This window comes from Musa acuminata, chromosome BXJ3-2 (assembly GCF_036884655.1).
Source record: "Musa acuminata AAA Group cultivar baxijiao chromosome BXJ3-2, Cavendish_Baxijiao_AAA, whole genome shotgun sequence".
Lineage (NCBI taxonomy): Eukaryota > Viridiplantae > Streptophyta > Magnoliopsida > Zingiberales > Musaceae > Musa > Musa acuminata.
Genome location: NC_088350.1, coordinates 29,136,142 through 29,161,634, shown reverse-complemented (window position 1 = coordinate 29,161,634; position 25,493 = coordinate 29,136,142). Strand labels below are relative to the sequence as shown.

The 25,493-nt window shown below is 41.8% G+C and overlaps 3 protein-coding genes across 4 annotated transcripts; 1 reads left to right on the top strand and 2 right to left on the bottom strand.

Annotated features, from left to right (window-relative positions):
- Positions 1–2,072: 2,072 nt before the first annotated feature.
- LOC103976284 (CSC1-like protein ERD4) lies at positions 2,073–3,716 on the bottom strand. Its single transcript, XM_065139322.1, has 5 exons — positions 3,651–3,716; positions 3,247–3,541; positions 2,814–3,126; positions 2,535–2,734; positions 2,073–2,410 (listed from the first exon to the last, which is right to left on the bottom strand). Exons 1-5 carry the CDS (start codon positions 3,714–3,716, stop codon positions 2,073–2,075), a joined length of 1,212 nt encoding a protein of 403 aa, XP_064995394.1.
- A 1,961-nt stretch (positions 3,717–5,677) lies between these two features.
- Positions 5,678–7,464, bottom strand: LOC135631442 (protein kinase PINOID-like). Its single transcript, XM_065139126.1, has 2 exons — positions 6,722–7,464; positions 5,678–6,648 (listed from the first exon to the last, which is right to left on the bottom strand). Exons 1-2 carry the CDS (start codon positions 7,327–7,329, stop codon positions 5,928–5,930), a joined length of 1,329 nt encoding a protein of 442 aa, XP_064995198.1. The 5' UTR covers positions 7,330–7,464; the 3' UTR covers positions 5,678–5,927.
- Positions 7,465–16,325: 8,861 nt separating this feature from the next.
- LOC103975668 (transcription factor PCF6-like) lies at positions 16,326–25,066 on the top strand. Of its 2 annotated transcripts, none has more exons than XM_009390693.3 (4): positions 16,326–16,979; positions 17,177–17,339; positions 17,446–18,910; positions 24,714–25,066. In XM_009390693.3, the coding sequence occupies exon 3, from the start codon at positions 17,586–17,588 to the stop codon at positions 18,864–18,866; it is 1,281 nt and encodes a 426-aa protein (XP_009388968.2). In that variant the 5' UTR covers positions 16,326–16,979; positions 17,177–17,339; positions 17,446–17,585; the 3' UTR covers positions 18,867–18,910; positions 24,714–25,066. The 2 variants fall into 2 exon arrangements, with proteins under 2 accessions (XP_009388968.2, XP_018678109.2); XM_018822564.2 differs by having other exon boundaries at positions 17,142–17,339.
- Positions 25,067–25,493: the final 427 nt, after the last annotated feature.

The window sequence follows — 25,493 nt, the reverse complement described above, 5'->3', positions numbered from 1 at the left end:
AGGCCCTACTGAGTTGATATTATCTTTTTAAGGAATGAAACTTTATTTCCTCAACTTGTAACGCCTACACCTTAAAAATATTTTTTTTTATTTTTTAATTAACACTAAAAACATGATAGACTGACACTCAGAGTATAGTCACCTTGACCTGACTTAGGGGTAGAATTTCTTTAAATTTGTAATGTGTCATGTCTTTAGTAACACCATTAATGTATCATCCTAAGGCGATAGGTTTTATCTTGGATGACCCTAATGATTCGATATGGCTCTTCCTAGTTTGTCACTAGCTTATCTTGGGATTTAGTTGGGTTGCTGACTTCAACTTTCTAAAGCACCAAGTCTCATAGTTCAACTCTTTATGAGCGAATACCTTGGTTGTAAAATTTGAATGTCGCTTTTGTATATCTTAGTGCCCTTAGGTGTGCTTCTGCTCTGGCCTTACTGATTAAGTTAAGTTCGTCCCGAAGTCATTTAAAATTTTTTTTATTAAAATTCTTAGCTCGAAGTATTAGAAAGACTATCTCAAGTGGCAAGATAATCTCACGACTGAATGCTAAATTGAATAATGATTCTCTCGACTATGTCTTAGGTATTGTTCGAAAGGCCTACAAGATACTTGACAACTCATCCACTTAAGTACCTTTTACTCTAATGACCCCCTTCTTTAACCATTTGAGAATGACTCAGTTGGTAACCTCAACGAGACTATTGGTCTAGCCTCTATCCTCACCCTCCTTCTAGCACCAAATATGGTCTAGATTTGCACGCGCAAGATTATCCGAGGTACCTCCAAGATAAAAATTTCGAGCTCCTAAGATAATACATGCATAAAGATCAAGGTCGAGAGAGATTTTCTAACTCGATCTATTTGACACCTAAGTTAGTAACCCGCGATAGGTGAGTGTGGATGTGTGTGATCAAAAGATAATTCTTTTTTTTTTATTATATTAAAGATGAACTTTTATACGTACAGAAGTAAAATATTTCATAAAATATTATACAAGGAAGTAACCTCTAACTGCCTCTAACAATCTCCATTTGATCTTTTATTCATGTGAGTGACAAGGGAGATAATTTACCATTGCATCTATTTGACATATAAGTGTAAGGTCTTCTCTTTCAGATCTGAACAGCACATGTAATATACATATACATATATATACATATACATATACATATATATACATATACATATACATATATATACATATACATATACATATATATACATATACATATACATACATATATACATATATACATATATATACATATATATATACATATACATACATATATACATATATACATATATATACATATATATATACATATACATATACATATATATATATATATATATATATATATATATACATATACACATATACATATATATATATATACATATATATATATTATACATATACATATATATATATTATACATATATATATATATTATACATATATTATACATATATATATATATATATATTATACATATATATATATATATATTATACATATATATATATATATATATATATATGTATTATATATATATATATATGTATTATATATATATATATATGTATTATATATATATATATATATGTATTATATATATATATATGTATTATATATATATATATATATATATGTATTATATATATATATATATAATACATATATATATATATATATAATACATATATATATATATATATATAATACATATATATATATATATATATATATATATATATATATATATATATATATATATATATATATATATATATATATATATATATATATATATATATATATATATATATATATATATATATATATATATATATATATATATATATATATATATATTAGCTTACACGGCCTCAATAATGCCGGATCAAATAATTACACGAAAATTTTAGTGGCAGATTGCACGCATTTGTACTTGGCGGATACATACTGCGTTCATGTTACACACCGGTGTTCTCTGGGGCACATAAGAAACATGTTGCCGCCAAGCGGAGGACAACTTCATTGAACTGATGTGCATCTCAGTCAACGTGATTGAGCATGTACAAGCTGTTTGACCTCCTCGAGCTTCCTTGAGCTCAAGCATGGTGGAATATAGGCCTCATATAGGGACACCATGTCTGGGGTTTCGCCTCCATTCCTGCACGCTGCTTCAAGAGAAGTGCAGTGGAAGGAGACGCAGAAACGCTTCTCGAATAAATAACCATATGTCAAGGAGATTACGATCAAGGGAGTAAGAAGAGGACCGAAATAGAACTTCTTCCATGCCACAATGTATCCTATCATGCAGGCCTGATAGATGATGAGTGTGGCGACCACAGACTCCCTTTGCTCTCGTACTTGGGGATCTAAACCCTCAGCACCTGCAAATCTTCCATGATGTTATATCCTTCTTGCTCTATCAGAGATCATGGCACAAGCAAGAAGAGCAAGGTTCACTCACCTGATTCCTTGTGATGAGCCATCCGAGGCCAAACTATACAGCACCAAATGGAATGATCATGGGAGCTGCCACTGAGTGGCAGAGGACGAGTGTGATGACAAGCATGTCACTGGGAAGTCTAGAAGCATAGCCGAGGTCACCTGGTGGCACTTCAGCTTTGGTCTTGCAGAGGAACTTCTTCTTGAAGTGGAAGATGATCAAGGGGAACAAGCGTGAGATTTCGAGCCCATTGCAAATGAAGAATCTGGGAAAACCAATCAGATGGATGCATCAGAATTTTTGCAGAACGTATCATTGGTAAAAAAAGGTTAAGTGCATCATACTTCAGAGAAATAAATGTGATGAAGAAGTTGGAATTTCTGGGCACGCTCAACCCGAGCAATGGCATAAACTGGTCAGAAGGTTGATCGATGAAGCCCTGCAGAGCATCTAAAAACGTCCCCCATACTCTAAATCCAAGGAAGACATCGAACACAACGAAGTATAAATACTTCTTGATGCCAGCTCTTACTGCTTGGCTTTCAGAAGGGAGCCCCTCTTTCTTGGATAGGAAAGCCCCCAGACCTGCCCATACCGCTGCTGGACAATTGTAGTTAAACAAGCCGACGATTGCAACTGGAATCATGAAGAAGCGTACTGTGAGGAAGACAATCCCATGTATAACAGATTATCTTGTCTGTATCTGGCTGCAGTTCTTCGGCAGATTTGCCCGGAGCAACTGGCGTGGCTCAGCAGCTTCAGTCACAGTCCATGTACCGGTCTTCTGCGCATGAATGGTTTGGGAGGCAAAAACTGCAGCAACCCTGCTGTTGAAGAAGACCAGGGCTGCAGCTTCTTGTTTCTCTCTGAGAGTGATCTGTTGTTCAGCTTCAAACTTGGGAAGCAGTTCCTTTATCTTCTTGTTACAGTGATCGATGGGATCCAATTTTGCGCTCACAACACCCAGGAAGCCAGTTCTGTAGGTGTGCCCCCTGCCGGACTCTGCAAGCACTCCTTCAGCATGAGCAAGCTTCTTCCTGCATTCTTCTTTCACCTGCCAGATTTTGTTAACCTAAAAGGGCAGAAAGCAAGAGCTGATTATTGTGTGCAGGTTGAAGTCTGGGCGTGCAAGAAGCAGGAAAAGAGATTGGCTACCTGTTGCATGGTTTCGTCTGTAACACAAGCATCAACTCGGCGAAGACGAGGAAGTACACCCCCAGCGACGCCAAGAAGGAGACGAATTCCATGGCTGCCCGCTTTCCTTATTGCTGCAAACTCCCGTCATCCCACGCCTCTCTTTCTCTGTTTATATGTCCAAGTCGTAGGTTGACTTCTTGCTCCACGATGCCCGCGCGACGAAGGACGATGAACTCCACACGTCAGGAAAACTATCCTCTTGCGGGCCTACGAGCAGAGTGGTTTTACGTTGACTGTGACCTGTTACGTGCATGCTTTCAGTTCTTACCGCACATCGTTTTCTCTGCAAATGGGGTTGGGAGAGAATTCATGAGATATCCAATAAATGCAAAAGTTTAATCCACCCGTTGAAGGTCAAAACATTTCCAGCTCAACATGCATTACTTAAGGCACCAGTCATAGAACTGCTCCTCCCTTCGTTCGGTGCCTTGCCGCAGTCGTCGCCGCCACCGAGGTCTGCCTGCGAACGCTGCTGCAGCAAGCCGACGTCGGCCTCGGCTGACTCCCGCTCACCGTTGGTCGAGATCACGTCACCGCAGGCGATGCCCCTGTCGATCATCAGGTGGTCGCCCTTTTCATCTCTCGCATCTTTGGTTTTCAAAGGGAAGTCCTAAAGGTGAAGCTAGAGCGTGATGTGCTAGTCTATGCTACTGCATATAGGTCGACCTTTGCAAGCTTAGAACCCTACAGATGGCTGCTTGCTTGAATTCGTCAACTGCTGACGAGAGGATCACACGGCAGTCTTCTTGTTTGTACTCGAAGGATCTGGTGGAGACGACGCAAGGTGGTGGCGACACGCAAATGAGGTATCTTGGAACTCAACAGGATTTTGGTGGATAAACTTGCACAATAATTTGACCATCGATTAAGACTTATGATTCGCCTACCAATTATCAGACTTTCACAGAGTACAATTGGCAGGTTTGCAATTATTATCCTTGCATAAAGAGCCCTGCCGTAGCAGAACCTACTGCTGCACCCTCATCACGCTTTTGCTTTACGTCGTCCATAATTGCGTACATTTACTTCCCTTTGTTCCACACCCCATGCAAAAAGGACTCCGACCAACACACAATAAGAAATCCTGATCTATTGCGACACCCTTTTCCAACTTAAAAGAGACACCGGCACGTGAGCCATCAATCACAGGCAGCGGGACCCATTGCATGCAATGCCACGCCACCAAACGTTCACCCCAGAGGTAAACTTTCCGGCGTCATCGGACCACCACCTTTTCTGTTCCCAGGCCATCGCTTCACATCAAAGGTGGCAGTACTCTCTCTCTCTAGGCGCTTCGGCCTATTTAATATTTATTTACGTAGCCATCACGTACCTACGAACGTAAGGACTCCTCATCCAGGTATTTATGACGAGAGAGAGAGAGGGACCTGAAGGCCTTTGTGATGTGAGAGGCCTGTGACTTATCACTGGTGCATGCACCCATCAGAGGACTGCTTCGTGTCTGCCCTTTCCCACGTCCAATCTTTGTCTCACGTAAAAACGATGAGATTAGTATCTTAATTAGCAACTGTTGTGTTATCGATATATAATAGTAGAGGGAGAAAGAAAGATGGCATGGCACGTCCCACCCAGGTCGCGGTCGGGGTCCGGCAGGCGGCACGTGTGGGGCCTCACCCTCACATGCACGAGACGTGGCCGACCCACGTGTCAGGTCGGCCGAAATACGACGCACGTGACGCCGACATGCGTCCGGTCCGACTCAGGCGTCTCGATCGAGCCACCGATGATTCACGTAGTCGGCAACCATTGATAGGATCGGCTCGAGCAAAAGCCATTTAAACAGGTACTAAATTTGGTATTTCCTCCGTGTTAAGCCACGTGGTCAGACTCCTCAACATGGCTCGGATCTCAAAGCACCACTGGCTTGGCAGATTAGGCACGTATGGCCCCACGTACTGATCAAGCCACCATCGCATGATGTGATGGGAAATTGCGATATCACAAGTAATGCATATTACAACGAAATAATTGTATCCAACAGCATCGAATATGTATATATGTATATATATATATATATAAGCAGAGATATGTGATATTGCAAGACGCATATTGCACAACTGTATACACCTATAACACATCCTAGGCCTACACGAGTTAATCCATAATTCCCCTTCTTCCCTTCAAAAAACTTGTGCGACTACGGAAGGGGGAGGGTGCAATCTGTGCTTGAACAAAACCACGCGTGTCAGCTCCGCCCTGGTGGTCTTTCGAAGGGACCCACAAAAAGGACAGTGGTCCAATTAGAAGTAGTCGAACCGGTCCGGTTTGCGACGCTCCTTGGCCGAGGCGGACCGGACTAAACCGGGGATGACCGGGGGACGGTGGGAGCGCATGAGGGCGAAGTTGAGGCCTTTGAAGAAAGGGTGTGCTTTGACCTCGGCGGAGCCGCCGCGCGAGCCAAGGCGGGCAGCTGGGTCTTTCAGGAGCAGACAGGTGATCAGGTCCCTCGCCGCCGAAGAGGAGCACGAGGAGGAGGACGGAGGGAAGGTCAGCGGCTGCTTCACGATGTTCCGGAGCGTTGACTCATTATTTGACCCCGCAAAGGGTGTTCGGCTGTAGAGCAGCTCGTAGAGGAGGACGCCGAAGGCCCACCAGTCGACGGCGCTGCCGTGGTGCCGGCCGGAGGCCACCTCCGGAGCGACGTACTCATGGGTCCCCACGAAGGAGCCCGACCGGGCGCTGATCGGCTCCGCTACGAACCGCCGGCACGCCCCGCTAGTGCGGGCAGGCCTCCGTGCCAGGAAGGGGATGCAGGAGAAGTCGTCACCGAAGGCTGCCTCGTCTGCGGCGTCGAATTGTTCGAGGGTGGGGGAGGCGGTGGACTCGAGGGAGAGGTCGAAGTCGGAAAGCATGATGTGGCCGTCGGAGCGGATGAGTATGTTCTCGGGCTTGAGGTCGCGGTAGACGATGCCAAGCATGTGGAGGTACTCCAGCGCAACCAGCACCTCCGCCGCGTAGAACCTGCAGACGAATCGAAATCAGCGCCAAAACAATGCAAACATATGGTGGCGGCGACCGTGCAAGGGGTGCAGACCTGGTGGCCGCAACGGAGAAGCGGAGGCGGGGCTGGCGGTGGCGGAGCGTGTGGAGGTCGCCGCCACTGCAGTACTCCATCACCACGCAAGAGTAATGCGGGGACGCGTCGAAGTCGGCGTAGAGCGTGGGAAGGAAGGGGTGGTCGAGGACCCGCAGGATCCTCTTCTCGGTCGCCGCTCTCTCGAGCTTGTTCTTTTTCGCCAGCGCCAGCTTGTCCACCACCTTCATCGCGTAAACGCACGCCGAGGCTTCCTCGCGGAGGCGACAGAGGTAGACGGTGCCGATGTCGCCGCTCCCAATGCGGCGGACGATCTTGAAGTCCCGGGGGCCAAGATTGGCGTGTAGGCCGGCGGAGTTCCGCGACCGAATGGCCGCCCAAGAGGGATCCGACCAGCGGTGGGGCTTGGCGGGCAGCCGCGAGGCGGCGAGGGGGCGGTCGCCAGACGGGAGCTCGAGAGCCGCCGCTGCCGCCACGCCGTCGAAGGAGAGGCGGGAGAAGCTACTGTGGCGGTCATCGCAGCTGCCGCCGCTGCTGCTCATTGAGCTCTGGCTGGAATTCAGCGCTTCCGACCCGATCTCGCCGTCGGAGTACATCGGCAAATCCATCCTAAGCTCCGCCACTTCCGATTCGCAGATCCTTATATGGCGAGCAAACGCAAAGGAGGAGGAAAAATCCAATCTTTTTCAACACCGGAACAGGGGAACACAAGAAAAACCCGGTAAAAGAGAACCCTTCTCTGGATCTTTCTCTGGACAATCCAAACGATTCTCGTCAACAGATGAGCAGCGATTCGCCGAATCCCAAAAGCAGTGAAGAAAAGCCGCGATTCTAGTCTACGCCGCTCCAGTGGCTCTCTAGAACAAGAAAGAAACAAGGGAGTCAAAAGAGCTCCGAATCGTTCGGTCTTCCTTCGCCGACCTTCTTTCTCGCCCACATACTTCGAATCCGACACAGGGACGCAGAGCAGGCAACGCACCAAAACTCCGTTTCCCTTCAACCTCCCAACCAAAAGTGGAAAACAGCGGCGACTCTTAGTCAACAAAAGAACACCAACGAAGCTAAGAATCACGAATCCGCCATCGGAGAACCTCCGATGCCGTCACTCACCCCACTCTCTTCCTCCTCCGGTTGCTTGGAGAAGTGACGGCCGAGCTATTTATGCCAGCGGCCAGCACGCGACATTTCCCGTTTCAAAAAGCATCTGTTACGCGACGCTTTCCGTAACAGCAGTGAGGGAGTGGCAACATGGAGAATACCACCGAGCGTAGGGTTAACGAGAGTAGAAGAACGTCGCAGGTGACGCGGACGTATGCATGCAAAAGATGCGTACGATAGCATCGGCAGGCGTAGGGGCAAAACCGTGATTTGGAGGAGCTAGAGAGAGAGAGAGAGAGAGAGAGAGAGAGAGAGCGAGAGAGGTGCAGTACAATAAATATCGGAGGGTAGCAATAAAAAGAGGGGGAGGAACACATTCTTAATCCATGACAATGTTGGCATCACTTTTGTAGATGCAGCAGCCAGTCAAAGAGAGTGCATTATAGTAAGAGGAGAGTGGAGTTGGAAATCTAACTCATGTTCAAATTAATCCAAAGTTGTTCTTGGGAACAAATGATGATTACTAATGTGTTTATTTACATTGACATAATATTTGGACTAGAAAAGGTAACAGTGAGCTCTCTATGAGTAGCATTTATAATAGTCACCATAACTTGAGTTGCATGTATTAACTTTTGCAAACTTTTTCCTGTTTTATTGGACAACATCTTAAGTTTGGGTGACATTAGGATTCTTGATGATTTGCCCCATTAATAGCATGGTTTACTTTGAGAGACAAGGTGGTTTCCCATCAATGATAGGCTACTCTTTTTGGTAACATAGGGGACCTTATAATCACAAGCCTTTTGACACCAAGAACACTGTGTTAGACTTGGATATGAATAATGACTAACAACATGGGAAAAAAAATTGCTTTTCAAAAAATTCATATATCCAAAGTTAGTGATTTCACATTTCTCTCTAAAATTATGTTTAGGATATTAATTCATGTAATTTTAATGAGCCAAATTATCAATCATCTCATCACATCAAATTATGATAATTTAAATAATAAAAAATATCATTGTATTTAGTAATGTCATTATGTCATCATCTCTATTACTACTATTGATATTAGTATTTTAATTTTAATTTTTTTTATCTTTTGTGTTCTAATATGGAAAAATGAATTGGAGAAGAAGCTATATATATATATATATATATATATATATATATATATATATATATATATATATTATTTGAAGGCCTGTCAAAATGCCACTCGAAGTAATGCTTAGCGCCAAACAGTGGGAAACACAGGGACAAGCGTCACATGTCCTCTTCATCCTGGCTTGGATTGGCGGACAGCATCCCACGTTGTGGCTGTGCCACCGACCGCCTGTGCCCCACGGCCATGTGCGGCGGCAGCAAGCGGCACGGCGTTTGCATTAAGCTGCTGGCCCCTCCTCCACTGACCGCCGCAGGAGCCCATATGGGGGATCGATGTCTTGATGACTGAGATATGCTCCTCCTTTTTGTGCTGTCATGGGATGATGCTATAAGATGTGTAAGGGCAGCCAAGTATGTGAAGGCCGAGCTGTTCGCGCAAATGCCAGGCAAAAGTACACCATGTGGGGATCCACGCCGCTGCCCCCCTCATCGCCAAAGGGGATGGCAACAACTCATCCGAAAGGTGCTTGTTGGTTTGCCCAAACACGGGGTTGCAGCTCCCATAATACCTGTTACCAGCTGAGATGCTGAAACGACGCTGAACGTAATGGTTGCTTTTATCATTCCAAGCAATCCCTTCCGGAGTTGAAACTGTGGGTAAGATTTGGAGAACGTACTATTGCTATTATATGTTGAATCTTGTCAACTGGCTTAATGGTGTTGAATCATGGCCTCCATATGCTGTTTCTTATGGGCCAACTAAGCGTCTTTCACTGCCACTCCTGATGATGACATGCGGTGAGAATTAGTACAATGTAGTTCGTAGAAGATTGACTTTGTTCTGTCATGATTAGCATCTAAAAGGAAGAGGATTTAGATCAGAAATTTCTCTTCAACAGGAATGGCCTTCAACATCAACCACTAAACCTTCATACTGAAATGTTAGTAATTTTCAAAGATGCTCCATATATTTGTTAGGAAATGTCCACCTGTTATTGCAAAAGAGGAATAACTACATAACCTGTAATAGTAACATTATGCATTTATGCCAAAGTTAAATGCAGGAAATATTTGATTGGAATGTTAAGTCTTTGCTTAGGAAGCTATTATTTCTTGTCCATGTAGTTCAAGTGCTGAAAGCCTCTCTAATCATGCTTTACAGACAGATTCAGTATAATGAACTCCTCAAGGAGGTCACTTACAAATCTTTCAGAAGGAGATATCAGTAAAATTGAAAAGTAGCTGATGAAAGTTTGATGGTTGTGCTTCTCATAAGAATCTAACTTCATTGTTTGATACTCTGTGAAAACCTAATTTAGATCAATCTTAATTGTAAGTTCTGACTAGAAATTGAACTTGTCTTTGACTCAGTTGATCGGAAGTTGCTGGAGACAATGATTAGGTGAGGCTATTTTGGAAGCCATGTACCATGTATATCACTTTCAGTCTCAAAAAATCTTCCTCCAATTGGTTTCAAAACTAGATGACATGCTGTGGAATAATGTTGCCAGCCATGTTCATCTCAAGCACTTGGTGCCACTAAGCTTCTCCAGTAATTAGTTTGCACAGCTAGAGCCTATTCAGAAGCTTTTTGATGAGCCACAGGGTTTGCTCATTTGATGGTCTCATACAGCTGAGCAGTAAAGCTCAGAAGTGGCTCTGGACCGAACCTTTGCATTTGCAACACTGTGATCCATGTGCAGAAGGCTTTGAGGTTCTTGGACCAAATGCAGCAGCTGGGGCTGCTTCTAGGTGCTCGCCTATAATTGCTTGATAAAGGGGCTTTCTGATGCCAACAGGACTTTGAAAATTATCAGGAAGATGTCTTTTAAGGGTTGCCCACCATGCAGGATCAGCTATTGCATATCAAGAAAAGAGTGGGAAGGTCAGAGAGTTGCTAGAGAAGAAAAAGTGAGGCTAATCCATTTCCTGACCAGATCAGTACTTTGATTCATGTTCTGCAGAGGAAAAAGGTTTCATTTGATAAAGTTAGTCATAATGCAAATTGTCTGGCTGCGAAGATGGAGGAGGCTATAAAAGTTGTGCATAAGATATTAGCAAGGGTCTGTCTTCCAGATTCTGTGACATATAGTGCGGTGGTCAATGGATTTTGCCACACAGGGAAGATAGATTACTCAAGAAAAATGCAGAGGCACATGCAAAAGAATGGCTGCAAGCCCATTACTGTCACATACAACTTCCTTGCTAAATGGACTCTGCAGAATCGGATCCTCATCAGAGGCACTGGAAATGTTGAACAGGAGTGAAGAAGAGTGGTGGACTCCCAGTGTTGTGGCAGACAGTCTTGTTATGCATGGAAGCAGGCACGGGGAAAACTTGAAGGTGGCTTGTGATTTGGTCATCTAGATACCAGGGTATAATTTGTTCTTTTCCACTATAGTTGAGATGACTTAGCTATTCATGCATTCTGCAGGTAGCTTAGTGAGTTTGTAACTCACACAATTATTGTTGATGCAGCATTGGGAAAGAAAGTCTAACTTGAAAAAGCAACTGAACTTGCAAAGAAAAGGCTCTGCAGGGATTTAACTCCTATGCCTGTTACTTGCAGGATGGTTATTCACAGATACTATGAGAAAGGTAGATGGAAGGAAGAAGTTTTGATCTGCATTCAAGCAAGTGATTGGGAAGCTTTGCATGTTTGGTAAACTCAAAATTTCTTATAAGGTCTTTGACAAGGTTTTGAGGGTAGCTTCAAGGTTAGACACCTATACATGCCACATTTTGATGGAAAGCTATCTGAAGAAAGGCATTTCATCAGTCATATAATCTGGCCTGCAGAATGTTCCACAGGAACTCGTTAAGTCTGTCGAGAGAGGTTAAGCATGCCTCAGCATCAGGAATATTTCTCTGCCATCTTTGATTCAAGAGGTTCTCACTGGTGTCATACTTGAAGAATCAGCAGCCTCAAAATGAAGAATTCGGTTTCTGGAGGTCAGGGGATGGATACAGATTTTGCACGATATAAAAATCCAGAGTTCATAATTCATCATCGTGTGTTTGATACATATCATTCATCATGGGTCAAACAAGAACTTGGTTGAGCTCCCACATCCTATTTTACACAGTGCTTGCGTAGACCATCCTAAGGATGCCGGATTTTGCTCTTGCTTATACCTGTCCATGGAGCATTGCAGCATGTTACTCATGAACACACCAAGAACTTGTATCTGAATAGTCTTGCATCCATGCATACTCCAGTGATGAGGCAAGTGTAGTTCATTGGAGTTTGTCAATCAACAAAGGCCAAGCCCACATGCCAAAGGTTTTTGATCTCCATGAAATAGCTCTAACAGAAACATGAAGCTCATAAGCCATCACAAATTGCACCTCATGGGAGATTCTTTATTGTTGCAGCACAACAGCTGTTGTTGAACTGTTCTCACAAAGTATGTGACTGACATTGTGATATAGATTCATGCCAATCACAGCATTCTCTTTCAGCAAAAAGGTTAGTATATAGTGCAAGAAACTTTTGCTCACTGTGGGGTTTGAGGACGATCAACAAGTGTTCATATGTTATTTTCGTGATCCGAACTATGGTCATCCACACGAAGCACACAATACTAGAACAAGAACAGAAACAGACGAATCCACATATCAGATCTTATGATTTATATCCACATCAAGAGCATGCTTAGTGGAAGCAAGGAACATGGCAGACCGGCTCGGAGGTTCGAGGGATTGCATATCTACCACACTGCAGGCTGTCTGGTATCTCATACAAGTGCATCTCCACCTTTCCAAAACCCTTAATGGCTACTTTTGACTTGGCATGCATGTAATCAAGTGAATTCAAACCGAATTCAACTCTTTCCAAGATTGATCTAAACTTACTCCTAACTTGTCGTCGGTGGTCATCTTAACTTGAGCCTAATTTGTGTATCGGTGCATCAAAGAATGCGATTCTGTCGAGACAAAACTCGACGAAATCCTCCTTCGATGCTCAAGTTGAGAACTCGATGTATGATCAATATTTATTCAAGTTGAGGTTCTATTTTAATATCGTAATTGCACAACAGTCGGATCAGATTTGAGTATTTCCACAAATTAGTATCATTAGAAAAGGAAAAGGAAGTTACGATCAAACATTCCTCAAGATTCATTAGCATCCATCATTGAAGTACATGGATTACTTGAATAACGAGTGTGATTCATGCGACAGGGTATCTAATGTTTGTCGATAGAAGGAACAGAATGGTGATGTTAGATCTTTTCGTACAGGTGTCGTCCATCCAAATTACGAAACGTGTCCGAATGCCATCCAACCAAATCCAGACAAGTATCCTTCGTTGAATCTAGCAATTGCCGATTCACCAATCGAAAGCCTTCTAAATTTATGAATCCATGTGCTTCTTCATCTCCATGATCTAATCGCTCCTCCCCACCCTAGATTTCATGACCATTAATCTTTTTGGTGTCTCGCTTTGCGTAGGTGCTGCACTATGCCATGCTCTCCTCCGGCAACCACCGGGCTTCCGGCAATGCAATCGTACCTCGTTTCCTTCTCGTCTTGGGCACAGACATCAAGAACACAAAACGAAAAAGAATAACTTTGATCCAACCATCTGTCGGTTTGATTCATAAAAATACATCATCTGAACTTTGAAAAGATTGGGAAACTCTCAATTTTGTTTATTCTTTTATGTGTTATTAAAAAAAACATTTTGGTTTTTCTTAAAGAATGTAAATGACGAATAATGATGATTGCTGGCTGTCAACAATCCCTGGAAGCTAAAATGCTCTTCGCATGTCCCTCATGTTCTCATGAACCGCTGTTACATGCGGTGAATGCCGCCGCATTCCTCTGGAGAGAGTTAGAACTGCAATTCTTGTAATATGGAAACAGAGTTTGCGAAGAACATAGAAAGAAACACCAGCATGGCTCCTTGTGTGTTAGCTTCAAGTTTGGCATTCATCAGGACCATGAAAGAAGCGACTCCATGGATGACAAACAAAGCATCAAGATCATGGAACCTGAGCCATCCATGTGAGAACATGAAGCACTGACCCAGGCCATTTGCTTTTCCTGCAACAAATAGCAACCAGCAGTGCCACCTTGTGCAGTGAAATATTGGTAGCCACTGTTGCAAGGCCATCACCACCAACTTGAGATCTCCAGTTCCTTATATTGCTGCCCTTCCATGTACATTCCACTAGTGATGTTGCAGAAAGGCTCAAAATTATGGAGTGGGAGCCCCCAGAGTTGGCAGCAAGAGTCCAAGAAGTCACAGATTGCTGTTGCTACAGGTTGATGATTAAAGATGGGAGACAGAGAGACACGTATACATTGTCTCTTCTCAGATCTCTATCACTTTACAGCAGTAATCCTGTTGCCTCACAGCATCACTCGGTGCATGCATGCTTAAGTACGACCAAAAGCCTTCCTCTTCTTCTTCTTCTTCTTTTTCTTCTTCTTCTTCTTCTTCTTCTTCTTCACACACACACACCGTGTTCTTGAGGATGCGTGAGACTCACCACAAAAAAACTGAGTGGCAATCACTGCTTATGTTTCTTCTTTTGACTGCAGCTAGAAAAGAAGCAAGGAGGTAATATGCTGTCTACAGTCTTTGTTTCTTAGATAAAGAATGGAAGGACAGGTACTCTGTCCATCTCACTTGTTTCTCTCCCTTACTCTTTTCTGACACTCTATGATCATATACTGACCCTACAACCATTTGCTTCTTTGTTAAGAACGAAACTAAAAGATGTGGGTTTGTTTTCCAAGTTGGGATTGATCTGCTCCAAGAAAAGCCTTTGCATGCATGATAACAAGGTAGGTGGAGGGTGAAGCTGATATGATGAGGTCCAGATGAACTTGATCATTTAGATGGATGGAGTTGTTAGAGAATATTGCCGTATATAAAGATACCAAATTACCAAGATTTAGCTGGGCTTATATGAGAAAAAGCTATGTTTCAGGACTTCCTTGTGTTCCCATAAAATACTTGTTGTTTTTTAAAACTAAAAAATGATGAAAATCAAAAAGTGGAGAACAGCATAAGGGTGCTTTCATTTTCACAAGTAACAATTCCCACTTTTAATGTATGAATAATTATGAAAGCATAAGAGTTTCTTTTAATATGTTGAAACACAAATGCATTTCAAAATGACACAGCTTGTAATTACTCTGAACATTTCATATTCCCCTTTAACTGTGTAGTTGTCCACATCAGAGAGAAGCCAAACAGTAATCACTTGGAGGATATGTTGCCAGGTCACTGATGACAAGTTTGCTGGAGGCTGCAATTTGCTTGTAGGTTGTCTTCTTTGAACACAAGGCAAGCAAAAGTCCCCATCTGATTCACTTGGACAACAAGAAATGCTTAGAAGCTCCCACATTAAAAGAGAAGGAAAAAAGAAACACAATTTCATTAGTAGAAGCAGCACTGATATGTTACTTGTCTTCTTCTTTGATTTCTCAATCATCTACATTACCATTAGATGGATTTACACAGGACAAGGTGAAGCAATACCTGCAGTAAATCTCTCCAAGTGAAACCATAGGAACAGGGATGGTGAGAATGTAAGAGTTCTGAAAGAAGCTTCAAGCTCAATCAATGAGCTGCCAGGAATAGTTCAGCACCTCCAGTATCTGATACAAATATCCAAGCGGAATGACATCATTGGGCAAGCACCATAATTTTGACCTCCAGGGAGCCTGCACATCACACAAATCTTTCTTACACAGTCCTCTCAACTCATTTCTGAACAGGTAACAACAGTATCTGATATAATCAATGTCATTCATATGTAGTGTACAGGATCTGATCTCCCCACCTGTTCTATTGTTAGCCAAATATTCCCTCCTATCAGCTTAACCAGAAAAAGACTTCATTGAATAATCCTCCCTCTCTTTAATTAATTAGAATAAGCCACCATTTTTCCTCTATGGCATTTATTATGCTGAAAACATTGTGAAAAGGAATTCAGAAAAAACTCTTTCTACCAGCTGTGGTTTACCCGTCCTCCTACCTTCCTTGTGATTGGATGTGGGCCCATCTTGGTGTTGAATCTCAGGTCACAGGTGGCCGATCGAGTGGCGTAGTGCGGAATGTTTTGGTGGAAAGAAATCGAAACAGTGGAAGAGAATAAGAGAAGGGTAATATCGTGAATAAGTGAAATTGCCTGCGATTCTTATTGTACGGAACTAACGCGCCGTGAGGAAACGGTAACGCTTTCCGTTAATGGGAGACTTACCTTTGCTCATCGGGTGACGCGTCGCAGCGTGATTCGCAAGGATGGTATCGGGTGTCCGAATAGCACATGCAGAGGAGAGACGGTCGAGGGCAGAACGGTAAATAAATTTAAGTGCAGGGCGTAAATGGGAGGGGTTGTCCTCAGTATAAGAGGTGGGTGGGAGGAGGTGAAAGGGGGCGGCGGTGTGTCCGAGCTTTCCCGATAAGCTCGGTGATTGCTCGAAGGGCAACGCCTAGGGTTTCGATCCACGAGCTCTCTCTATCTCTGCAACCTTTTTTTTCCTCGGATGGATTAATTATACTATGATTTCTCAGCAAGAGAACTATTTTTTTATCCCCCAATCCGATCCTTGCTTCCCTTGCTCTCCGCCCCACCAACTCGTGCTCACACCTACCTAAGCCCTCGAGCCTTCCATTAGATCATACTCTTACTACGGCTGCTGCTACTTTTACCTCGCCGAGAAGATTGCGGGAGGAGAGGACGAGATCGAGGTCCGGTAATGGCGGATTCTTGTCCGACGCGGGTGTAGCATTGCACTGGTCTCATTTGGAAGATAATTACAGGCTGGAGGGCGGCATTTGCTGCGGGAGCTGTTTGTCGTTTCGATCTTGATGGGAGTTGGAGGAATGCAGGTCGATCGGGGTTGGCATGATTTGAATCTGGAGAAAAGGAGCGATTTTGAGCGTGGGAATTCGTGGTTCTCGGAGTTCGAGTGGGTGATATGAGAGGTCTGGGAAGCCGAAGCATTAGATCGAAGCAAGGCGAGTTTAGTTGACAAAGACAAAATTTTTGTGCGTAACATTGGTGATTGATCGCTGAGATTTCCAGGCAGGTTCGTTCTCGAAGCGAGCATTTGCTTTTCTTCGCTTCGCTTCCTTGCTCATTTTACTGTCTTGTGTCTCGTATGGTTTCGTCTTTAAAGCTGCTACTTTGATTAAATTGGCTGCTGCTTGTGATTCGTGTTTTCATGGTTACGTTCTCAAAAACTCGCCAGAGTTCGGCGTCTCATACTGCCCTAAGTGGTTGCAGTCATTGCGGGAGCTGCCACTGCACTGCAGACTTCCTGCAGCCTGGTGAGCAGCGGGAGGGAGGGTCGGGGGTAGAGAGAGAGAGAGAGAGAGAGGCGGGAAGGAGGCAACCACAGGTCATAGCTGACACCTCCGACCACGATGGCGATCCGGAGCGTTTAAAGGTCTCGCCTTTCCTCTCCGTTTCTCCTTCTCTCTCTTAACCTCTCGGAGTACTACAATTGTGAAATCATCATTAATGCTAAAGGACAGCCTTCCGCTGATTCTCAGAAACCCGACGCCCCAGAGCTGACATAACTCCTCTCGGACACCCCTATACAAAAAGGAGATCGAGAGGGGGTGATAATAAAGGAGTGGTCGAGAAGGCCATAAAGATCCGTTATTGCGCCCAGGTGAGGCATGAGAGCTACATGGAATTGGAGGAGAACAACCACGCTTGCAAGCGTTCTTGGGCGGCGGGCAACGGCGGTCAGGCGGCCAAGATAGGGCGCACGGAGCACCAGGACGAGGACGAGGAGGACGGCGAGAGGAAAGGTGGAGGAAGAGCTGATACTAGCCGCTGGGGCCCCTGGCAGCATCACCCGTCGTCCAGGATCTTCCGGGTTTCGCGTGCTTCCGGCGGAAAGGACCGGCACAGCAAGGTCTACACGGCGAAGGGCCTCCGCGACCGGAGGATCCGCCTCTCCGTCTCCACCGCCATCCAGTTCTACGACCTTCAAGACCGCCTCGGCTATGACCAGCCGAGCAAGGCCATCGAGTGGCTAATCAAAGCTGCCGCGGCTGCCATCAATGAGCTCCCTCCCCTCGATTGCTTCCCCAAGCCTCCTGATCCTTGTGGGGACGAGACGATGAATGCCGATCGAGATGTCGAGCCGAGCTACGACCAGCAGCAGCAACAGCAACACCCGTCGAACAAATCCGGCTGCAGTAGCTCCTCGGATACCAGCAAAGGCTCCGACTTGTCGCTCTCACGACCGGAGAGCAGCATCAAGGCCAGGGAGCGAGCACGAGGACGAGAAGCAAAGAATAAAGAGGATAGAGACGATAGCGGCTACATCGTCGCCTCTCATCATCGGAACCTGAACCCTCAGACCTCCTCTTTCACGGAGCTTCTCACCGGCGGCAGTAACAGAGCCGTCCCTGTTGCCGCAGGCGACGGGAACTCCAGCCACAATTGCATTCAGAAGCAAGTCTCTAACGCGGACTACTTCGGCCAAGATTGTCTCTTTGCCCAGTCCCAAAGGAGTCACCCGCTGCCGTCAGGGTTTTCCTCCCAATCTCACTTCGGAAACAGCTCTCCGATGGGAATGCTGTCGTTCAACATTGCTGCCGCCGGCGACCATCCAGAGATGCAGCAGTTCTCTTCCCTGCAGGACCATCTCTTCCCCTTCGCGGCGACCGGCAACTACAACCACAACTACTCCATTTCGTCGGGTCTTGCAGGTTTCAACAGGGGGACCCTTCAGTCCAATTCACCAGCTCATTTGCCTCAGCTGCACCACGACAGTCACAACCACCTACAGAGGCTCTCTTCTACCGTCGACGGATCAAACCTGCAATTCTTCTTCGGTTCGGCTGCAGCCGCCGCCAACGCAGAGAACCAACTTCCGGCAGCGTTCGACGGCCGCCTGCAGCTCTACTACGGGGATGGCTATCGGCATTCAGACCTGAAGGGCAAAGGGAAGAGCTGAAACAATCAGCAAGATGGTGGCTTTTTGTCCGTACTCCATTACTGGTAAGAAGTCATTTCCACCACTCTCCTGGCTATCTAGAAGATCATTTCATTGGTCTATTACTTTAATCAAATCAATTTTGTCCGCATTCTCTTTTTTGCATAGCTTTTTGGGTTGTTGTGTTTTGTTGTCATACGTTCCTTTATCGAGGTGTTAAATTGAGACGAACTTTTCTCGATGTTGCATGTCTCAGTTAGATTCCCTTAGCTTTTATGACCTTACAATGCCCGCCATGGAAGAGAGCTTTAATGGTGGATCGACGGGTGGCAATGCTGGAATCCTGTGTTCCCTCATTTTGTTGTTTATGATTGACCAGCTGTCGAGATGTTAGGACCTATAAAGTCTGAATCCGATTTAAGGGGTAAAACTTGTTGCTGCCATCCATCTATACAACGTCAACAGTAGCCTGGCATTCTTTTGTATCCCAAGTTTGCACTGCATCCGGACATGCTGTTCTTTTGTCCCATGGGGCCATAAGCCAGAATCAAAGTTTAATATAAGTAAAGAAGCATTGTTGGAAGGATAAAGGCATAGACATACTATTCGAATGGGTTTATCTAGTAGACATCCTCAATTGCCACGAGAATGATGAGGAATCTCATGCTTTGACATGGCTGGTCAAAGGCAGTGTAAGATTAAGGAAGTCAAATGTACATCTTGCGATAGTCAACTATAGAAAATAACAGCTGTAGATTGCCAAAATACTTCGTCTGGTACTTGGAAAAAACATGTAGCAGAGATTAATATTGCCAGAATAAGGGCTTTATGGGTTTCATATAGGCATCTTTAAATAAAGCAATCGTCTCTTGATACTAAAAAGAAAAGACTAGAATTGAGAACAACTCTAACAAGGATGTAGTAATGCGTCACTGATTTTTGTCCAAGTGACCCAAGATTAGCAGCATACAATTCTTCATTAGAAGTCTAATTAAAATAATTAGCTGAGTTCATGGTTCATTGGTTTTATGCTGGTAATAATCCCTTGTCATTGGTGCTTTGTCTAATATATATTCTGGCATTTCAGGCTTTGCACTTGTAGCACACCATCTATGAAATTTTCATATTCTTCAAAATTTTCACTGATAGTTCATATCTTTTCTATGCTACTTTACTCTATTCTCTTTCATCTATTCCCATCACATCCAGAGAAAGATTCATGAACGATGACTGTGTTTGCATGCCAATTATTTTCAGCATTATCAAATCACCTTTCTTTGGGATATTAGAGAGAATAACTATTGACCATACAAATCTTTCTTTTGGTTGAGATTTATATTTCATGATTACAGATGGCAACTAGTGAGAAACGTACAATCATCAACCAACTTTATCCCTCTTCATCCCTATGCATTAGTGCTCAAGCTGTCTTTCAGGGTTTAAATGAAGATTGGATTTTAGTCAGTGACAGGGAGAAAGAAATATAGAGAGCAATTGACTTTGTAGTGCCGACAGCAGTTCTAAACAATGATATCATCATCTGTGTTGTAATCAAAGAGCCTTGTACTAGAAGCGATGAAGTTATATTCAGTCTGTCAAGTCTTAAATTGGAGAGTCCTACATCGCGAGAAAGAGTATCCTGAGATGAGAGAGCAGTGAGAAGAAAAGAAAGAGACCATAAACTGAGTCCCAGGGAACTGTCTTCATATCCACACTAGTTGGAAAGTCTTTTGAGTTTAGTTCATCTTCACTTGACACTTTTTTCTTCCTCACAGTAGTACATTTTGTTTCTCACTCATCATTTGGGTGCCAAATCCTTACTATATTTGTGCATTTCTATTATCAACAAGTCGTATTATAGCTACTACAGCGTTGGCTCTGAATATCTAGAAAGCTAGCGCATGGGGTGCAACAAAATTGAGAGAAAAAAGGGTAAGTGACATAACAAGTGGGAGGTTAACATTCTAACATTTTTCTAATAGTGATTGTGATTAGGTTGAGCGCACCGATGCCCTGTCAAAATCGACAATGTATTATTGAATGGTCAAGCTAATGTTCAATTTCTAGATTTCTGAAAACATGTGTGTTCGTCAAAAGTAGGCAAGTCTCTAGATTTTCTACAAGTCTGTTAAAGAATAGAAATCCAGACTTTAAAATTGGCATGATTAGGAGATCAATATATTTTGTAAAATGACTTCTAGCAATCTATGTTGAGGTATGTTCAGATATTTTCAGAAACTAAAGATGAAAGTCAACTATTTTTGAAAAGGAGAACCAAGCACTACTCCAAGTGTCTATCCGTATTTTTCTTACTTCATACACTTTTCCTTGCTTGTACTTCTCTCTGGTTTTCACTTATTTAGGTTGAGGTGAATGCAAGTCAATCTTTCTACTCTAAGCCATTGTATGTTTACAAGATTTGAATTATATTGACTATCCATTATGCACTCCCTTTTTCAATTTGTTCTCTGAGCTTTAACTTTGAACCTTTTCTTTTCTTGATGTAAATGTGGATCATGCCAACCATTTTCATAGAAAAGCTTAAAAGTGCAATTCCAGATACTCATGATTCTCCTTTCTAAAATCTACTTGAACTCCTGACTCTGAAGAGCGTGAAGATGTATGGATTAGTATCATCTTTGAGCAATCTGCTGAGATCACAGAACACTTTTCAATCATGAATGTCATTTGTTTTTAATATCTTTTTATACGTTCAGAGTTAAGTAGATAAATATCACTTTATTTATTATTTATAAATATTTATTATAATTTATTTATTCATCAAATGATAAGTAGAAAAATAAACATAATGATGTTAACTTCAAGAATTATCCAAGTGGCTCTACTTAACGGTAGAGGAAGATTCACTTTTCAACTGGAATCCGATTTAGTACTAGAGGGAGACTGTTCTAAAAATTAAAAATAAAAAAAATTCAGCAATGTTGAGTAGGAACCCCAAAAGTCACCTCAAAATGAATATATGATCAAAATTCAATCATCCCATTGGCATATATCAAAAACCCGAAGAAGCACTCCCCCAACAACGGATGGAGAGACTTTATCCTATGGGATGAGTTTGTATTCTCCTAATAGCGGATGGAGGCAAACTCATATCATACTCATAACAACAGATAGAGTGGTGTCTCTCACCCATCAAAGTGGGGACACATTCCTCCCAATAGCGGATGGAGGAACCGTTCAGCCGCCATGTCTAACGTCTCGCTAATCCCCAAAGGGAATCACCTTATCTGCTCTCAGCAGGGAAATAACATAATCTCACACTGGTCATGTCCATATCAGGATGAAATAACACATTTAAAATATCTCTTTCAAATATCATCAATATCAAATAATACAAATTAGCCATAAATTGATTTGAACCTAAGTTCAATCGATTCAATTGAACTCAATTTACTAGAACCTAACTGAACCGATCTATAATTCTGGTTTGGAACCATCTTAGACTAATATAATTTAGACTAGATTAAACTTAATTTAGGTTAAATTGACTTGAATAAGTCAATCAATTCGAAATTACCTTGAATCGATCTAGACTAATCAAACTCAGTTTAGTTCAATCAATATTTGGGCTCAAATCCAATAACAATATTAGACTAGATTGGGCCAACCCATCTACTGGTCATGTGCATTACATATGACTAGACACGTATAACACAAAACTGGTCGAGCCCTGGCCCATGGACTGATTATGTCCGTCACATGTGACCGCCCATGATGGTTGGGCTAGGTTAGCCTACGGGCCAAGGCCTGACCCGTAGGTTGGGCTTGGCTTACGGGATAAGTCTGGTCTACTAATTGGCCCTGGCCAGTGGGCTATGATAGGACCTATGGGTTGGGCCAAGTCTATGAGCAATTTCAATCAAATTTATGTCCAATTTCGTACCATAATATATATTCACTAACAAATATATAAACAAAAATATAATAACATATTAAAATATAGATTATGAGATAAGTTTTAATATAAAGAAATAACCTTCTAAATTTAAATAGAAATCTTATTTTCAACGCACGTATAATTTCAACATATTCTAGTCAAATAAATTTTAAATAATTCAGAATACCATATTTTAAATTTCAGATAAAAAATAAAAAAATTAGATAATATATTTTAATCTAACAAAAATTTTAATCAAGATAAGATTAAAGATAAATTTTAATGCCAAGAAATATTATATATTTAATACATAAAACATATAAATTTTTAACATGTTTAAATTTAAAAATAAAAATATTAAGTAGGGATGAAAGAACATTATAAAAACTTCAGCACATTTTAATGCAATAATAAAATTTTGATATTTAAAGAATTGATAAATATTTTCAAACTACAAACATTCAACATTTAAAGAATCAAAATAAAAATTAAAACTTATATTTTCAAGTAAGGTAGTGAAACCTACCTCTTGTCAGCAAAATGTAACTCCTCGTTTCTCTTACTGTTGGACTCGATTAAGTGAGAAATGAAGGAGAGAAATCCCTCCCCTTAAATAAGAGATGGTGAGCCTCCATTAAAGAAAATTTATTTTTATTTTTATATTTATTTAATATAAATTATTTATACTTAATATACTAACAAATATGATATCACCTTATTTGAAATGCTTAATAGTTATTTTCTAATTTATATTAATAGAAAAAATGGATTAAGATTTTTTAAATTACAATGGCAAGTAAGAAAAAAAATTTAATTCCTAACTTAATTATTAAATTTAATTATATTAAAAAATTAATAAAACATGTAGGTTGAGGGTTAGAAAATGTAGTATCTCTGTATGTTTTAATAAGGAAAGAGAGAGAGTAACATCCTAATTAATTTTATATCGAAATAACTTATAAAAATTTGATAGGTTTTATTATTATTAATTTTAATCTAAATTTTTTATTAGTGATTTGAATTTAATGAAATCGACAAGTCGATTAGCTTATTAAGTTCAAGTCGTGACAAATTATATTAACGCTAACTTAGTATACTCATGGATGTAATCAAAATACTCGTCGTGGTGTGAAGTTATCATTAGACTATGACTCATATACATCATATTTTGATTTGATCTATAACATATTAGGTCTGAATGTGAAACCGTCTAAGTATTTTTAGTTAATGATTTAGATTAAACAAAAATGACAAACTCATGATGAGTAATAAAGAGTATTAAAAAAATAAAAACTAAAAGAGAGGGGTAGATTAAACCGTGCAGAATTATGCACATGGTTGGGCTATTAGTTTTGTTTTGTTTTGTTTTTTCTTTTTCATTCTTCTTCTCTTTCATCAAAGATATCAAATGAAGCTTGGTCTTGTGTGAAGGTGGAATAGTCAGAGATCATGGGGTTAACATAAACCTGCAATGACCAGATGTTTGACTGAGTCTAAGCTCTATATTATTGCTGGTAAGTTTTATCCTATGGAAATGGACAGGTTTAGCTTCACTGATGAAATCTATGATTTGATCTAAGCTTAATCCATATTGCTACAGCATTAAACTTGCCTCACTGTGACACAACATGTAGATATCATAAACTGTCTTGAATGACAAATTTGTTTTTGGTCAAGTAAACCCAAAATGGGCAGCCCAAGATTTTTTGCTTCATGTGCACTACCTTATTTAGGTGGTTCCTATAAGACAATTTAATCCAAACTAATAAGTTTATATGATCAAGACTGGGTAATAATATAAACTATTTTTATGACTTGATGCTGATTGATGGTAATATGGCTACCATAAGAATAAGTACATTCCCAGAATCAATCTTGTGGTTCTTTAGACTATGTTCCTGTTTGAGTTACTTAATGAGCAATATTATGCAGTGTAATTAATGTAAGCTTCACATGGATGGATGATGCAGGGAGGAGCATGGAAACCTTCTCTAATTACCACCTGCAACATATTATTGGTCTCATTGATGACTCCAGTAGCAACCATTCACTTCTATAGTTATCTTCTTCTGGGTGGAGGGATATACCTTGTGGTGAAGTGTCATCTTTCTTATGCTCTCCTAGTGGATATGGAGATCATCCAAAGCTGTCACAGTGTGAAATTTGTTCACTTGTAGAGAAGGTGGCTCTATCAATACACTCTGTTTTAAGTTGGAGCATGTGTATCACAATTATTACCAATCTAGTGCTAAGTCTGTCTGTAAACTATTTTTGGTGCTTGTACTGATGGTATTTGTTGAATGCATCCTGTGGCACAGCAAGAGATGTAAATGAGCTAAAATTCTCATGATGATCCTTCATTTTTATTAGGAGCAGTATTATAGCTATAAGAACCAGCATCCGCAGACATGGTCTTTGGAGTGTGAGATGTCTATTAACTCTGCCAAGCTAACATCTCCTACATGAGCCTCCACAGAAGAGATGCAAACTATCAATCTTCTCCTTTGAGCTCATGGACATGAATCTTGTCTTGTGATTTGGTGCAAGTTTATTCTCAACCTTCGTATATGAATCTGAACTGTGACATTTTCTCTTCAACAGCAAGCATTTATCAATGATCTGACAGATTTCTTGTTCTTATTCTGGATTTGCACCCTGAAAAGTCTGGATGACTTGGGCATAGGCCATTCGACTATACAGGAAAAAAAAAAAGGTTTTCTTCCCCGACCGACGAATTTTGGTTGTCCATC

Coding starts and splice junctions, on each gene's coding strand:
- LOC103976284 (XM_065139322.1), bottom strand. CDS start 3,716: ATGGAATTCGTCTCCTTCTTGGCGTCGCTGGGGGTGTACTTCCTCGTC. Junction 3,542..3,650: donor TCTTCGCCGAGTTGATGCTT/GTGTTACAGACG, acceptor CTGCCCTTTTAG/GTTAACAAAATCTGGCAGGT. Junction 2,735..2,813: donor ATCACATTTATTTCTCTGAA/GTATGATGCACT, acceptor TGGTTTTCCCAG/ATTCTTCATTTGCAATGGGC.
- LOC135631442 (XM_065139126.1), bottom strand. CDS start 7,329: ATGGATTTGCCGATGTACTCCGACGGCGAGATCGGGTCGGAAGCGCTG. Junction 6,649..6,721: donor TTCTCCGTTGCGGCCACCAG/GTCTGCACCCCT, acceptor ATTCGTCTGCAG/GTTCTACGCGGCGGAGGTGC.
- LOC103975668 (XM_009390693.3), top strand. CDS start 17,586: ATGGAATTGGAGGAGAACAACCACGCTTGCAAGCGTTCTTGGGCGGCG.